The 16,912-nt window shown below is 35.5% G+C and overlaps 1 protein-coding gene across 1 annotated transcript in view; it reads right to left on the bottom strand.

Annotated features, from left to right (window-relative positions):
- The window catches only part of cacna2d3a (calcium channel, voltage-dependent, alpha 2/delta subunit 3a), a 69,043-nt gene extending 59,099 nt beyond the window's left edge, over positions 1–9,944 (bottom strand). Inside the window, exons 1-4 of the mRNA XM_055046245.1 lie at positions 9,899–9,944; positions 5,620–5,793; positions 1,670–1,801; positions 730–941 (exon numbers count right to left, since the gene is read on the bottom strand). Coding sequence (XP_054902220.1) covers positions 730–941; positions 1,670–1,801; positions 5,620–5,793; positions 9,899–9,944 — 564 coding nt within the window. The remainder of the gene's footprint in view (positions 1–729; positions 942–1,669; positions 1,802–5,619; positions 5,794–9,898) is intronic.
- Positions 9,945–16,912: the final 6,968 nt, after the last annotated feature.

The following is a 16,912-nucleotide window of genomic DNA, read 5'->3' as shown; positions in this document are numbered from 1 at the left end:
ACTACATGTGCCAATAGAAGAGAAGCAACTTACAATTGCAGAACAAATCTTTATCTACTGTATTCAGTGACTACGCTAACTAGCCTGAGCGTTCACAACAAGGTCGTTTTGACAGGGAGAAGTGGTGTCGTGTCTTACCATGGAGCAAGGGAGGCAAACGGCAGGGAGATGAGCAGCACCACACAAGATTGTGATTGACAGCACTAAGATGCACCTCTGTGCTCTGATTAGTTGTGTCTAGGTTACAGTGGGAGGAGGCAGAAGAGCTTGATTTTTTTTCACAGATTATCTGTCTCATACCATACTGTTGTGTTATGCCAGTTTCAACAAATATGTAAAAAAAAAAAAAAAAGTTCTAAAAATTACCCTCCTCACCATTAAGACGTGTTTGAAATTGTTCATGAGTAGCTTTAATGTTAGTAGTCTACATTTCTAGGCAATATGATGAATCTGTTGCTTCACATCTCCATTTTGGGTGGAGTTAGGGTATTCTCATGACTGCTTTTCTCCTGGTATTACTCCAACATCCAAGGTCAATCCTAACTGACCTTTGATGTGAGTATTTGTGTGCAGTGTTTGTCTTTATGGAAAGACACATAGTCCCTTACTTTAACTGTGACCCTTAAAATAAGTTAGGGAATACAGAAAATGGATGGGCTGGGTCATCTTTGTTTGTAGAACACTTACTGGATTTTGAAATAAAAATATTGGTCTTGAGCCTAGACTTACAGCAATGATATTAAAAAAGTCATCATCTCCAAGAGTGTCTAGAATGGAGGAAACCGTCTGTCTGGCAATGGTAAGTCTCAGGCCTTTCATGCTGCCACTGACATCCACCAGGATCACCACATCCTTTGGAGAGGTGGCTGCCTGGATGTACCACTTTCGATTACGACAGTCAAAAGCTATAACTCCGTGGTCATCTGGCTTCCATTTGATTCCTGTAAAAGCATTGTATATTAAAAAACAAAACAAATCAGCTGCATTGGTCTGTGCCATAAATACTTATACCTCACCCTTTAGTAGTTTTTTTAAACATTCATGATGGTGTTTGTTAAACTACTTCTTCCAGCATTCTTTTTTTTTTTTTTTACCTCCATTGAAAAACTAATAGCATATTTCATTATGTAAAGTTTCAGATATGGACAAAAAAATTGTTTCCCATCACCAGCATTGAAAAACACTAAACACCTCACAAAAGCCACTTCAAGCTGTTTCCATTAGGATTATTTCTTCAATAGGTGCAATGCATTTTTATTTAAAATTCAAAACAAGGTCAGTGGATTCAAAAACAACAAAATTATTCATTTTCTTCTATGTTTTTTATTGAGTTACATGGTATCCAGAGAGAAACCTAACACTGAAGGAAATCATTTCAAGACCTCAGGTGTTCCATTTCATTTATTGAAATGAGGAAGAGGTGATGTTTCAAGGACCTAAAAATAGATGTTGTCCTCTAAACCTACAAAATATAGGATTTGCATCATAGCATCTAATTTGTATCTTTGATTTCTATTCATTACGTCTGGGTTTTTTCACTCAGATGTGGTTGAATGTTCATCCCATTCAAGCACAAACTAATTTATATAAACTCCCCTAGCTTTTTTGCTCCAGTACGATGCGTCTCCTCTTTCAAAAATAAAAAATAAAAAAAACAGCACAGACTTACCAGGATATTGTCTAAAAAAGCCCTTAGCACTGCCAAAGTATTGCCATATTAGTGAGGGATCCCTCTCAAAGTTATCCACAAACACCTTGTTCAGGGCCTCTGACCAGTACACACCATTGACAATTGCAGAGTCTATGAAAACACAGTGAGGAAATAGAGAAATCACCGAAAGTTGGTTACATTTTGAAAGGCTGGTGACAAGATCCACAAATGCAAAAGATTCACGAAAGCACAGAACAAGATCCACAAATGCATAGAACAAGAGCTACACTTTCATACTTTAACTGGTAGCTGATGGATCATCACGCATTTGTGAATCTCGTCCTGTGCTTTTGTAAATTATGAGACAGTTTTAGCTCCATAACACTCTGATAACAGACAGCATGTCCATAAACAGGTTTTACAAAATATTGTACAATAACCGAAAAGATAATAAAGATCTTTTTTTGTCCTCCACATTGAAAATGATATTTTCTATCATGAATATAGATTAGCAAAAAAATCCAACAAATAAGAGTGAAATACTGCTACTTCCAGTGGGTGCCAGAAGTAAGAGCGATAATCGTTTCTACAGTAAACCTCCCAGGAATAAGGTGGAGAGCATAAGACAAGACAGATGAACAATAATGATTTTACTGACTATTTGAAAGCTGACTTTGGGATTTTGAAAGCTACTTAATAAAGCTACTCTGCTTCTGTTCATTTAACAATAATTTTGATATATGCATATGCAGTAACAGATAAGCTCCAAATTATCTGCTATGCTCTGGCATTAAGTTAATGTATCACTTAATGTGTAATTAAGTGATACATTAATTAAGTACTCTATTATGTGGAAAAACAGAATATGCATAATAAAATAGATTTGAACATGTGAGAGTTCATCTTAAAAATTTTCATCTTAAAACCCCACAAGTATAGTGTTTATCTTTGTCCTTCTGCAACACAAACAGGTCCATGATTATTCTCTATTAGAAGAATAATCATCTGCAAAGTATCCCATGTGTACACATTAAACCTTGTTCTTAATGTTTGAACTATGTTCTTAAACTAAGAACATAGTCTGTGCAACAATTTTTGGACATAAAACTGCAGAAACTGGTGAAGTACAATATGGCTCAGCACATCCAATTATGATTTCTTGTTTTTAATTTTCAAGTTGAGAGTGTCAATACTTTGCTAGTTATGAACCAGTCAGCCAAGCTTTTTACAGCTGCTTTCGTCTTCATTCAGGAGCAGGATGGGAAGGATGGAAGCAAAAAAAAAAAAAAAATGACAAAGAGCCAGACACAAAATCATACAGTGAGACAGAAACACAATACCCGCTCGAGCGAGCAAGAAAAAAAAAAAAAAAAAAAAAAAAACAATCAAGAATGCATTCAGAGAGATGGGTAGAAAATGACAGACACACAGACAAGTACCTAATGGATGGAGTGAAAGAGAAGTAGATAACAGATTTCACATCATCTCCATTGCTGCCAACATTGTTCTGCTGTCAGCAGTCATGCCAATAAGCAATGAGTGAATTATTCTTCTGGAAGCTATAACACACTAAAGCCCTTTGTTGATTGTCAACACCCATTTACCTCCATGGAATGGAGTGGAGTGGAGATGGGACTGGAAAAGATCCAGAATGTATTTACACAACAATGCAGTCACTTCTGGTGAATTTCAAGTGTCTATTACGATCTAAAATCATCATAATGAGGAATCAAACATGGTGCTACTTGCCAACAAGGTTTCATTTAACAGAGTTTAACTTCGACAGGGAGCCTGTGCAAAAGCGTTCATGGTCCAAGATGAAAAGCTAAGATTAAACAGAACAACATATTGTGGCTAATGAAAAGAAATCAGAATTTTCCTTTTGTGTAAATTAGCTTACCTCAGGGACAATAGGAAGGAAATTTAATAATTGATTTCTGAAATCAGGATAATTGCACTTAAAAGTGACAAGAACAAGGATTCTAACATGTTAGTTGGCCTGCTGTGAAATGTCACATATCACAATATATCTATACATCTATCTATATATAAGACTTTTAAACGGATCTATCATCCTTACTTTCTCCTTTCCAGTCTTTGTCACAGATACATTTTTGGGATTTGAACATTATTCTATGGTCAGTTCTCCAAATAACAGGCAGAATAATGGTGAGAAACAGTGGCAGCTGAGACCAAAGCAAACATAAAAAACTTAACTTGTATTCTGGCATTTTTTTAAAAAACTGTTTGGGAATGTGATTATGAAATTGACTGTTATTACCATTTCCCATCTTGTTACCATACAACCATACTTTTGTTTGAAAGCACAAATACCAATCAGAGCCTCCTCTCTCATTCACTTGGGAGAACTCCAACATTAAAGGAGCTCAGCCAGGTGCTTGACAGCTTTTCACATTAGTCTGCACAAAATTAACATGAGAAAGCTGCCCAATTGAGCTCTTGAAAGGGCTCTAATTGACTACCATCTATGTTGAGTTTTTGGACTTGTGAAAGTAATACAAAAGAAAAACTAGAATGTCAGATGAACAAATTCATGTCACTGAAAATATTCAGTATTAGTGATTTTATGGTAGAATTGGTGCATATCCTTCATAATGCATTTCAAATGCAAAAGATTTCCAAAAGAAAACCCTGTCTACTTTATTTGAACAGAAATTTAAGACCTTAGAGCCGAAGAGGTCTAAAGTCTTACACCACTGCTAAAGCGTGTAAGGAATATGAGTTTGAGAGTCAAATCATTTGTCTGTAAATCACATCACAATTACCGTCCCTGTTCTATCAGCCTCACTTTCCATGCACTCTCATTTATTTAGTTTCTAACTTTTTTCCTGTCACTCTGACTTGCTTTTTCTCCTCTTTTTATAGGGGGCAATTAATTTCTTGCTTAGACCTTCCATCAGTCTGACTTAACCTACTTTCTTTTTCAATTACGTTCTCCCTGTTCTCTCCCTCCCCCCTCCTCCTCGCTCTCTATCTGTATGTACTTTTGTTGCCCCTCGTAGCTCAGTTAAGTCAACTTGACATTCACTTTGTCCGCAGAGCCTTGTACTTGGCCTCGAATTCTCTTGTTGGATTTGAGCTGATGGTGAATCAGAAGAAGTCTAATTATTAACAGCTAATTAGGTCAATGTGTGCCAGTAATGAACCAAAGAGTTACAAATAATGAAGTCATATCCACCTACTGATAAAGCCATATGTTATTGTCCAACAACACAAGCTGAATGTTTGTATTCTTAAACAATTTCACATGAAGCAAAAATTCTGACTTTATCATTGCCACAGTGCTAATTTTCTAGCTCCAAGCCACATTACCTAAGGACATAATTCAGTGTGATCAGGAACTGGATGGCTGTAAGTAATTACCACTGAGTTTTTTGTGTATTAATTAGAAGGTAGGCTCCTTGCCGCAGGCAAAAAGAGCAAGACGTATGATACTGCACAATCAAAAGTTTTCAGAAAAACGCTTTATCTCATCAGCAAAACGTTGAACATAAGGAGAAGATAAATTTAGGTGTCTGGCAAATGTTTTCAATCATAACTGATGAGTTTGCTGGACCATTTACAACGGCTAAAATCTGAGTCCACAATATTTTAGTAGGAAGCTATGCTCTGTGTCTGGTGCAGGGGTTTTTATGTTGTTTCCTTCAGCAGTTTTTGATGCAGCACCACTAGACTAGGTAAATAAGTTTTTCAAAGGCTTTGGTTCATTTGACAGTCTAGTGAGCTGAAAATGTAATAAACGCTGCACTTTTGGTCTCCACTCGAACTAAGTCTATTGGATTACCAGGTGTGAAAACACTCCAGGACCAAGCAACATCTTTCACTGTTTTCAATAGCACAGATTTTTTTCTTGTGTCAAACAATTTGCATTATGAATCCATGTAAAACAATTTCTTCATATAGACTGTGTATATAGATGTTCTGTATATTGTGGATTGTTAACATACCTTTATTGTACATATTGGTGGGCACTTGGACCACACTGAGGCTGAGGTTGACTGATCGGTTGTTAAAATGATCGTTGGGCTGCAGGACAAACTTTCCTCCCAGCTCTACATCCTCATTGATCAGCACAGCATTGAAGTATTCATACTGGAGACAAGAACAGACAAAGATACAGACTTAAAAACATCTGCACAAAGCTAAAACTTAAACATAAAGTGAAACCTTAATTTCAACTTAAGTTGTCACTCTCATCCAAGGATCTCAGTCTCAATCAGGTCTGCTTACTGAGTCGTGCTGTCGCTACATGAGAGAACCTGGCCACTTTAGTGACATGCATTAGTGAAAGCTGAAGTAACCTGAATCCCTGGATCATCCCAGGGTGTGCATGTTGTTACAGAGAAAGATGCTGAGCTGACAAATCCCACCTCAAGCGTCTGTGCACTACTTGCCCAGTTACATTGTGCATGAGGTGCAGTGCCTCCAAAGTATTTTTAGTACTGGGTAGACTAAGAAGAGTATTAATAAATCATAGTTCTAGACACATCGACAGCACAAGAGTCTCTGCATCCCAAAGCTTCAGAAGAACACTACAGCCACCACAGATTGCAGTTGCAAAAGAAAGAAGCACTGCAGAACAGGAGGCAACAAACAGGCAGAATAAAAAACAACATTAAAAGTCTCAGAAATACAACTTTCGTAGCCTGGCAGGTTTTAAAAAGTAAACAAACACGTCGATGCTTTTTGGTAAAAAAAAAAAAAAAAAAAACTACAGCTCAAATTGCAAGTTAAACTATACCAAGGCAGTTGTGGCTACAATGTAGCTTATGTAGCGTGTGAATTTGTGTGTGAGAATGTGAATGATTGAAAGTGTCGTAGATCTTTGGGGTCCTCTGAACTTGATAAAGCGTAATACAAGTGAAGGTCATTTACCTTTTTTATACATTTAATGTAATTAATTGTTTGTTTGTTGTTTTTTTTTCTGTACAGCAGGCTATAGTTGTGGTGCTGTTCAGTGTTTAGAGTATCTCCTTGTTTATAAAGTGTATTTGTGTAAATATTTATGTCCAGAAATTGATTTTTTTTTTTTTTTTTTTTTTTTTGTTTTTTTCTTTTGGAAGCAAACATGATAAAATCTTCAAGAGATAACTTGGTATTTTTGTCAGTAACATTTAATTAACAATCACTGTAAACAATTTGAAACACAGCCTACTGACATGTTTTAGCATTAACCAAGAAACAAAAATATCTTGAGACATGACTAAAAGTTCACATAAACAATAAATAAGTTGAAACCAAACTTTAGAGCAACAAAGTCAGTAAAGTTTATTCCTAAAGAACCTCTCATAGCCACAGCACAATACAAGCATACAAAGTTACAAACTGCATAAAGGAAATAAAAAGAGAAATTACATTAGAGTAATAACATTAACATAAATAATAGATGCATGTGATGTAATGTAATAAAGTTAGTTTATGTTTCTTAGACATCATTGAACATTTGTGGAAGAAGCACTTTAAACTTAAATGTAATTAAATGGACTTCTATCCCCTTGCCAGCTGCTTAACTCATGCATGATTAACCTTCAAAGGGGTAAATCTTCCTTGGTCCTCAGGAGAAACAATACTATCCCTCTTGTATAGAGCAAAACACAGATAAAGCCATCAATTAGGTTAGCAAGCTTTGTGCCCATTTGTATAATTAATCAGCCCTGATTAGACTTGAAACCTTTTTACCAAAGAGGATTCTCCCATTTCAAGGTGAGAAAGTGTAGAGTTGAATATATCATCCAAATCTTGTCCTTTGCTGGACGCACAAATAAGAACAATTTGGTAAGCTACAAAAGTTTAAGATGAGCAATAATTTTTTCTGTGCCAGACAGGAAGTGGATTTTATGTTTGTCGAAGTAAGTTTTCAATGTAACTTAACTTCAGATCTTATTCCAGTACTTTAGAAATCTGAATGCGAGTGTGTTCAGAATTATGATCCATAGATTCAGAAAACTCTAGTATGGGCAGTGAAAATGTGTTCTGTAGCCATAATAAATTGTGAATATTCTGAATAAAATGCCAACATAATAGCTAAAATAGTGAAAGAGTCTTTGATGAGAGTGTTTTTAAGCTTCCACCAGCATTTCAGATCTTCACATAGCAGTACTAAAGAATTGCCAACGGCATCCAGAGCAAGTGATTTCCCACCGTCACCATTTTAAGGTCTGTTCTCTATTACTTAATATACATAATGGGACCAGAACTTCTCTAGGTCCCAGATGTTCAGTAAGACACAAACAGAGAACCTATCAAGAAGTTTTTCCCTACCAAGTCAGAGAACTTGACAACCCTACTGAGATTTGGTTCTGGTAAATGTTTTTGTTTGGATCATTTTCAGTGCTGTTTGTTAATGTGGAAACATTGCAAAATGTCAATAAATTCATCCATCTCGGACAAATGTTCAGTGACAGTGAGTAACTTCCTTTAGTCTGAAGCAGACTACATTTGTGTTTAGTTGCTTAAAAAATTTTTATGCAGCTAAATATTTGTAACGAAAGTACTTTTTTCTATTTCCTCATAAACAATGCTAGATCTTTTCATTCTCTCTGATATCATCACTTGCTTGCGCAGGGTCCAGATGCTTCTGAATGCATGCTGCAAAGATATGAGAGTGTCCAAATGTGGGTGCATATTTTCAGTAAGTAAGTCAATTATGATGTTTCCAGCAGTACAGTGAAGGAGTGCCCTGTGCCACTGATGTAGGCCCTGATCATGGTGTTAACAACCTGATCTTTAACTCTGCAGTGCATTAAGCTGAGAGATGTACCATCAGCACCCACTCACTCAGTGTGGGATACACAGAGAGGACAGATAAAGGTTAGTAAAAGTAAAGGAGTGGAGAATTGGTGGTGTTTTTTGCCTTGGTTAATTTAATGTAGCATAAAATCCTTTGAATGGATCATAGAAAATCATGAAGTTGAAAGATGTCAAAATTTGCCTAAGAATCTGAATTATTTTTCTTCTCCAAATATTCTCACTTGTGACTGTGACAACCACTTAATAAACTAGATGAAAAGGTAAATCACACAATGGGAACAAATCAGTTTTGCACTTTTGCAGAGGTACAGTAAAAGCAAAGGACTCAAACACAACAAACTTACTTGAGCATTTGTGTGTTCAAAGTCCAAAAATAGAGGAATTAGTTATCAAAAAATATATAAAATAAAAAATATATAAAAATTTGAAGACAATTCAATATTAAAAGGACATCCACAGTGCACCTTGGCTGTAAACACCTCTTGAAGGAAAATGCATGAAAAGTTGACGTTGCAAATAGCATGAAAATATTTGCATATCTACAAGCACACATGCAGTATGTGCCTTTAATGTTGACCGTAAATCTGTTAACCATCCGTCCACACTGCTGAAACCCAATAAGGTAAACATGTTTTTCTAGTCAAACAATTTCTAAGTTTTAGCATACAGTTGAGATACCTTTCACACCACAGCTTATGCTAGTTTCCCCCATTTTGTCAAAAACACTCACCCGTGTTGGCGATGAGTGTTTTTGTCATCTACTTCACAATGTCAGAGTGTCAGATTTTATGTTTGATTTATATGTTCTCACTGAGTTATAGTGGCTTTGTGTTTGAAATAAAATAACTGACACCTGTCCTGAAACTGCTTCTCTTCTTCAGCCTACTTTATAAAAAGCTACTGGCCCAATTAGTTAGTGAATCAGCTCCCACCATGAGGCAGCAGGCCTGTACTAGGTTGTAGTCTCTGCTAGTCCCTACAGCCAAAAGTTATCAACTGACTAATTAGAGTATATAAAATGTAGTAACGGTGACGTTTTCTATTGAGTTGTAAATTTACATTTTGAAACTTGTACATTTCTAAATCCCCAAAAAGTCAATGGTGAATGAGCTTCTGAAATTTCTAATCATAAATTACAGCATTAATTCATATATACTGCACTATCTATGAAAAAAAAAAAAACTGACGTCAAAGGTCCAATTTGTGTTATAAAGGAGTCTTGATGCAGTTATCTGAGCAGTCCAGACCTTCTGAAAGAGTCAACTCACATATGTGTTAATAAAAATGAAATATTGCTTTATTTTGATCTGAAAATAAATATTTTCAGTGGAGCAGCACAATAATATCAACAGCCCAAAGGAGCGAAGAAGGATTTTTTTGAAACAGAAAAGACTCCATATGGGCAGCAAGTAGGGTGGACCATGACGCTCCACCCTCTGGTACTCACTTTTAACTTTAATCTTCACTTTTCCTCACCCGCATCCAAACTCTCTTTTTCCACGGTGGTGAAAGGGAAAGACATCCTCCAGAAGTGTGGAAATGTGACTGGAAAATAACTAGGGGCCATGGGTGTAGATAATCACTGCTTAAATGAGGCAGCTGTCTGTGTAAATAACTTGGAGGAGAGGCCAAGCAATGGTGGATGTGCAATACTTAAAATCTCACTTCGTGCATCTTAAAGTATGAACTTCCAAACTCTGAGGACAGACTGATTGCAATACACACGCCTGTTGTACACACAACTTTGAGAAACAGCAGTGGAAATTATCAACTCTATTTCTAATAGCTCGGTATTTAACAATGTCAGATAATGTGCTGCAAAATTAATAAGGCGCTAAAACTGGCAAAACCGTTGAGTCAGGTTTTATCTTTTCTGTCTCAACAGTTCATTAACAACCTCTAATTGCTGCACAGTTACAAAAATCAATTCAGTTATTAATAATCATTGACAAATGTTAATCCTCATAGCTCTTTTGACATGCTTTTTAAGCAGTAAGAAGTATGTCAGTCAACTACAGAAAACATCTGCCTCTCATAAAGCCTACAAAAAATGACTAGAGATGAGGAACAATAATTATATACTGTACAAAACTACAACAATACAATTATTAGAAATAGGTATATTAAAATAAGGATTCAAGGGGTGTGCAACTGAGTAATAACTTTAAAAAAATTACATAATGTTCATATTAAACTTTGAACAAGACAGACTGCTTACAATACAGTATCAGTGCAGAAAAACAGATATAAAACAGCAGAAATATTATTTAATAGTGATAACGGAATTACTGAAATTAAAAATTTCAGCAAAAGTCTAATTTATTGAGTTTGTATTTAAATGCTGTATTAGATTTTAGCTTTGTGTTTCTGTCAGTTATACCAGCTTATTAAGTAAAGCAGGTAGATAAGCAAGTTATTGTGCATAAACCTTTTAGCAATAGTGCTAACCTGTGGATCCTTTGTGTAAATATATTTTTTTTATATTATGTATACAATACCTAATTTATATTATATTATACCAAAATAAATTAATTAGCCAACAGCGGCCTATTAGGATTTTGCTTTCTCTTTAATCCTTTTTTCTTTTTTTTTTTTAAATCAGTGATTCATCCTTTAAAAACGTGTTTCAGGTTGTCAGAATTAGTTATTCTGCGTGGCTCTCCACATCTATCTGGGAAACCTGTTGACAAAGGTAGATTGAAACAGTTTGAGTGTAAAGTTGGCAAGCCAGGGAGACAGAACAGCTGTGAAGTGTAATTGCACATTTTATGTTTGAGAGACTAAACTACCACTCAAAAGCATGGCTTAAAAATAATCTTTCTTCACATTACTGGCAATGTATGTGGCAGGGCACCGAGGTAGGCAATACAATGAATACACAGACGTACAGGTCAAACCGTTTTTGTTACCAGTGGGGACAGCAAATTGGCAAATCAACAAGCATGCGCTCATCTCTCTGTCCTCTCCAGTTACATCCCAGACAGGAAAAGCAAGGGCAATGCATACATAAAAAAGTAAAGGACAAGGCATTTCTTTTACTGTTCCCTTCAAATCAGGGCTACATTTTTAGTGAGCATAAGAGATGGCAATTGGGTGTTTTGTCTCCGACCTCCTCGGAAGGCTTTCATTGGCTGTAGAGGGCATGGGAGACTGCTCTCTTGCGTTTCCTATTTACAGCACAGGGTAAATGAGTGAGGGAGGAAAATCGCAGCAGATTACCGTGCCAATTTCACATGGAAGCAGAAGAGCTCTGGAAAAGATAGATAAGGAAATTCCTATCAAACCGCTGCCAGCAAAATATGTATCCAATAGCTATAAACCACACAAATATTTTATAATAAACCCCCGAATAGTGATGGAGGAGGTTTCACCCTACAGCGTGGAAGCTGTATTTTTAGTTCAGCTGGTGATAATTACCGTCTATTCACCATGTGCTGCAGTGAAACGCACTATTAGGATTGCCACCATCAGAGACGGGAACACGCCGACACGCGCACACAAACACAGGTATACGGACAGATGACTCATGAAGACATTCATGCATTTTACATGCAAATCAACAACTGATACAGCTCTAAGTGTAAGTGTGGGGAGATTTGTTTTATTTTTGCATAGCATAGTGAGAAAGGGGGGGAAAAGCAATTAGCAACAGAACAACTCAAAGTAAATTTGCCTAAACACACAAAGTAGCATGTATTAGCATGCTGACACTATAGTGGAGCATTCAAATGAAACACTCCAGTTTTGTGTAAATGAAAAAAAACATGTCCCTGGCTTAATGACAGTAATGTGAGCGTTTCTGCACTTTGGTAAGTATTTGATTGTAATATATATATATTTTTTTTTCTTATTGTCTTAAGTTGAAGACCAAACTTTTAGGTCTGTTAGAATAACAAATTATTTCAATTTCCTAGATGCACAATAATGAGAGAAAAGATATGTCAGAGTTCTTTATTAACATTTTTAAAATCAGAAGTTTACATATAGAATGATTAACGTTTCTTTTAACAATGAGGGGAAACCCAAGTGATGATGTCATGTCTCAGGAAATGTTTCATGAATTAACATATATTCATAAGTAGTTAAGTCCACACCTTGAGCACATTGCTTTATTGCTTGACATGGAAGTAAAAATCAGCCAAGAGATCAAGAAAAGATCTGTGAAGCTGCACAAGTCTAGTTCATCCTTTGGAATAATGACCATTGTTACATTTGGAGGAAAAATGGGAATGCTTGTAAACTTGGGAATACCATCCTCCTAACTGTGGCAAAGGGAAGAGGCAGCATCAATTTGTTGTGAATTTTGCAGGACAAACTGGTGAATTTCTCAAAACTGATGAAAGTCTGAGGAAGTCAAATATCTAATTTCAGCCAGTAAATTAAAGCCCCAGTGCAAATAGATCTTTGAAATGGACCCTGACTTGAAGCATATTGCCAAAGTGGTTACAAGGACACAATGTTTTGGCATGGCCACCACAAAGCCCTGATTTAAATTCTTTAAAGAAATTGCAGGAAAGTCTGAGATAGAGTGCCAACGAGGCCTACATACCTGACCATTTTGCACCAGTTCAGTGAGAAGAAATGGGCAATAATTTCAGTAAACTGTTGTGAGAGCCTTGTGAAAAGAATCCTAAAAGGCTTGACCAGTCATCACACTACCAAATACTGGATAAATTTATGCACACTTATGACTTTGAAGAAACTAATAACTGAATCTCTGACTTATTTGTTCTGCTTTTGGTGCTTCTGGTTAAAAAGGAACCCTATGTGAAGAACTATATCATCATTTCTCAATAATTCAAGCAATACTTTACTTTGGGACCTTTTTTAAAGTTTACAAATCAGATAACTTGTAGAGAAGAAGCTTATTTTTATGTACAAATATTTTGCCATCTATTTTTACTTTTTTCTATCTATTCTCAGAGACCAAGATACACAGTCTTGCCACACTGGTGCAATATATGCTTTTCTAATCTTCATGTAAATATTCTAATACACTACACTACCTCAGGCTGTGCCATTAAAGTGATAACGAGGCACTCACCATGTTAGGCTCATTTCATCCCTGCCAAATAATTACTGGCATAAAACGCTGTTGTGATCCCACACAATGATTGTGCCCATCAACCATTAAATGAAAAAAACAAGTCTGTACATGACATGAAGGTGCCATATGCTACTGTTTCAACACATATCTGTAACAGTTTGCATAATAAGTTTTGTTAAATGGTTGTAAATAAGAGAAATACAAGTCTTATAATTTGCATCAGAACCCCGCAATAAAGGATAAATATGTAGTTATCTAGGCCTACATTTAATGTATTAAATGTGTGAAACATTGTTTTTTTTGTCAAACCACTATCTAACAGAATATAGGTTTTGTAAAACCAAGAGTTTGCAAATGACTACTAATTTAAAAGTCAATAGACATAGTTTAAACCTAATCTTTCTTACAACATACCTAACAATGCAAAAATCTTTGACTCCAAACAATAATAAATATTTGAATGTAAAGGTATGCATTAATAATCCATAAAAATCATACATTTTGAGAATTTATTGTAACAATGAGTGGGGACGAACAACAGTCGACGTCACCATTCATTGGCAGGAACTTCATCCATTTCAGTAATTCACTGTCTTCCCTCATGATTTCTGGGTCTCATTTCTAGTTATTGTTAGTTTGAGTGTGAAACCTGATTTTCATTCAGACGATGTTTGACTCCCTTCTCTCTAAAATCTGAAATCCTCAATATTCTCCTTACTTCGGCAATAGAAAAATGACAAATGTTTACAAAAATATTGTAAAATTGAAGCTGAACCGTTAAGACTAAATAAAAATACCAATGATGCCACATACATTGTAGAATAAAAATAATTGTGTGCTTTGATAGAAATCAAAAATCAATTTCCAATGAAAATATTATTTCTCCTTTTGGTACATAATCACTGTGTGGTAAGACGCAATAGGACTTTGAAGTTTACTTTGAAGCAATAGGACTTTAACACTTCCGCTTTATATTTTCATTTTCTCTACCTTATTGTAGGAAGTATAATTAAAGTAAAGAATTTTGTCAATTTTATGAAAATATATTTCGTAAAAATTAAAATAACAAAATTGTGGAAAACATCTATAAAAATATTGCAACTTTTTAGAGATTCTTAAAAGCTGTAAAATAACTTATCACTACATAGCAAAACATGTTGAGGAACATGGTATATACATCAGAAAAGAAAAAAAAAACTAAACAACAAAGTCAAAGTCAACTGCCTATAGGAATTTGCATTTAAATGTACAATTAATCCCAAAACTATTAATGCCATAGGTAGATTAAAGGTTTTTTTTTCTTATTTTTCCTTCAATCCAACATTTTTTTGTATTAGAAAATGAGCACATCTCTTAAAATACTAAATTAAAAAAAAAATTTAAAAATGGTGTCATTTTCCGTACAAAATGGGATATGAAAAATTATTTATACCCTGCTGAATAATTAATTAACCTCCCCTCAGTCTCACTGTGACGCTAAGGAGGAGCGTGGAAAATGTCATGGACAGACAACAGGGAAGCCGGGGAGTTGTCCCATCAGACAGTCAAATTCTGAAACCACACAAAAAAAAAAATCTTGTAGAAGCGCACACAGGGTCAGTGCCGCCCCACCACACTGTGCACAAAGTAAAAAACTTGTGGGATCTAAATGTCCCCATCTACTAAGACAGTGTGAGGGTTGATTAAAAAGTAGCTACAATCTTTTCAGAATGCTCCAGAACAAGTCAGATTAGGAAAAAAAACAAAAACAAAAAAATCACATTGTTGATTTTTTTGTGAATACAGCAACACACGTATGTGTTGCTATGTGCTTATGTTGTTTCACATTCAAGTTGTTTGAAAATAGCCAGGCCGTTTTCAGCCCAAGTGAATTAATCTAAAAATCATGAATGAATGTCCCTTCATTGTCATATTCATAAAATCTGCAAACATAATTAATGCCAATAATAATTTTACCAAAATAGCTAATGTTGCCTTTCCGGTGTTGTGACAAAATCATATCAGCTTTACATGTACTTTAAATGATTTTTTTTAAAGTGAAGTTTGAAAATTCTGAGAATGTGTAAAAATCAAGATCACTGAAGACCAAGAAGATTTGGTCTAATCCACAGGGCTGGACAGTAGTTAATTTAGTAACTAATCACCTTTAATCGCCTGTGTTGGCAGAAAACCGCATGACATTCATTGTAATACTCTGAAGAACTGACAGAGTAAACAAACCAGGCGCAGATACCAGCACTCAATTTATAAGTGGTTTAGCTGCAAATTCTCCAAAGTCGACTTAGTATCATAGCTCCTCTTAAGACCTCAAGTTTGTGCCGCTACTCCTACTTTAACAAACTCTGTTCTAAACTGTGCTTGACGTTCAGCAAGCTCAGGCACAAACATCAAGCACACGCACGCCCGAGTGCACATCCACAGCACTGCCAAACGCACACGACATACACAATTCAAAGCAGTACTCGCACAAAATTAAAGCTGTTAAAATGGATTTGAGGCAGAACCATGAAGGCAGCAGCTTGGTTTGGGGGTGTGTGTGCAAATGTGATTAGAATAAAGAATTTGCTCAAATCTGCAGAACAGAAGGAGGAACTTCTCTAAAATAGTTTAGAATGTGTTCAGTGCTCGTGTGTGTGTGTTTTCGAGCGTGTGTGTATGTGCGTGGAAATTTCATTGCTTAATACCATATTTATTATTATCTACATTTAATTAAAATGTGAATACTGCAGTTTATTTCATGATTAAATGAACTTGAAAAGTTAATTAAATTAGTTAATTAAGACTAAAAGGAAAAAAGATGGTGTTGATCTATGTTTTAACTAAAATGATCTCAGATTTAGGGCTTACATATTCCACCAGTGATTAAACATATACAGTTAAATAACTTAGTTACTTTATCATGTGCAGAGTTAACACAAACAATTAAAAGTTCATTAAAAGTACATTCAACACTACAACTCAGGCTAAGACTGTCTAGGACTAACGCCTCAATTTTTTTTCCCCTCCAAAACAAATCAACAGACATTTAAAAAAAGGGCATCTCCAAGATTACAAAAATATCATATAATTATGCACTGCAATATGAATTAATATTTCCTTTGGGTTTCTGAACCTATTTCATCTAAAACCTGCAGTGCAGGAATCAATGCGACTAAAAGTTTCCTTTTCAGATAATGAGTTTGTTTTCCAACAGCTCCAGTGAGACCACAGCTGAAGGTGACACTGAAATATATGTGTAAATAATTTGAAGGGGAGCTGTATTAACTGGAAATAATGCACTGCACTAAAATTAAAACAGCAGAACCCATTTCAAAATGTCTTTTCTTATCAACCTTTCTTGTTTTTACAGAGGACTACTGCCTTATTTCATCCTCACAAAGAATTAATAACAAAAGCTCTAACTTCGATAGTCAATAAGGATTTGCTTTAATCCTCTAAGAATA

Source organism: Poeciliopsis prolifica, unplaced genomic scaffold (assembly GCF_027474105.1).
Source record: "Poeciliopsis prolifica strain line A6 unplaced genomic scaffold, Auburn_PproV2 SCAFFOLD023, whole genome shotgun sequence".
Classification (NCBI taxonomy): Eukaryota; Metazoa; Chordata; class Actinopteri; order Cyprinodontiformes; family Poeciliidae; genus Poeciliopsis; species Poeciliopsis prolifica.
Note: the sequence above shows the minus strand (reverse complement) of the source record. Positions and strands in the feature narration are given on the sequence as shown.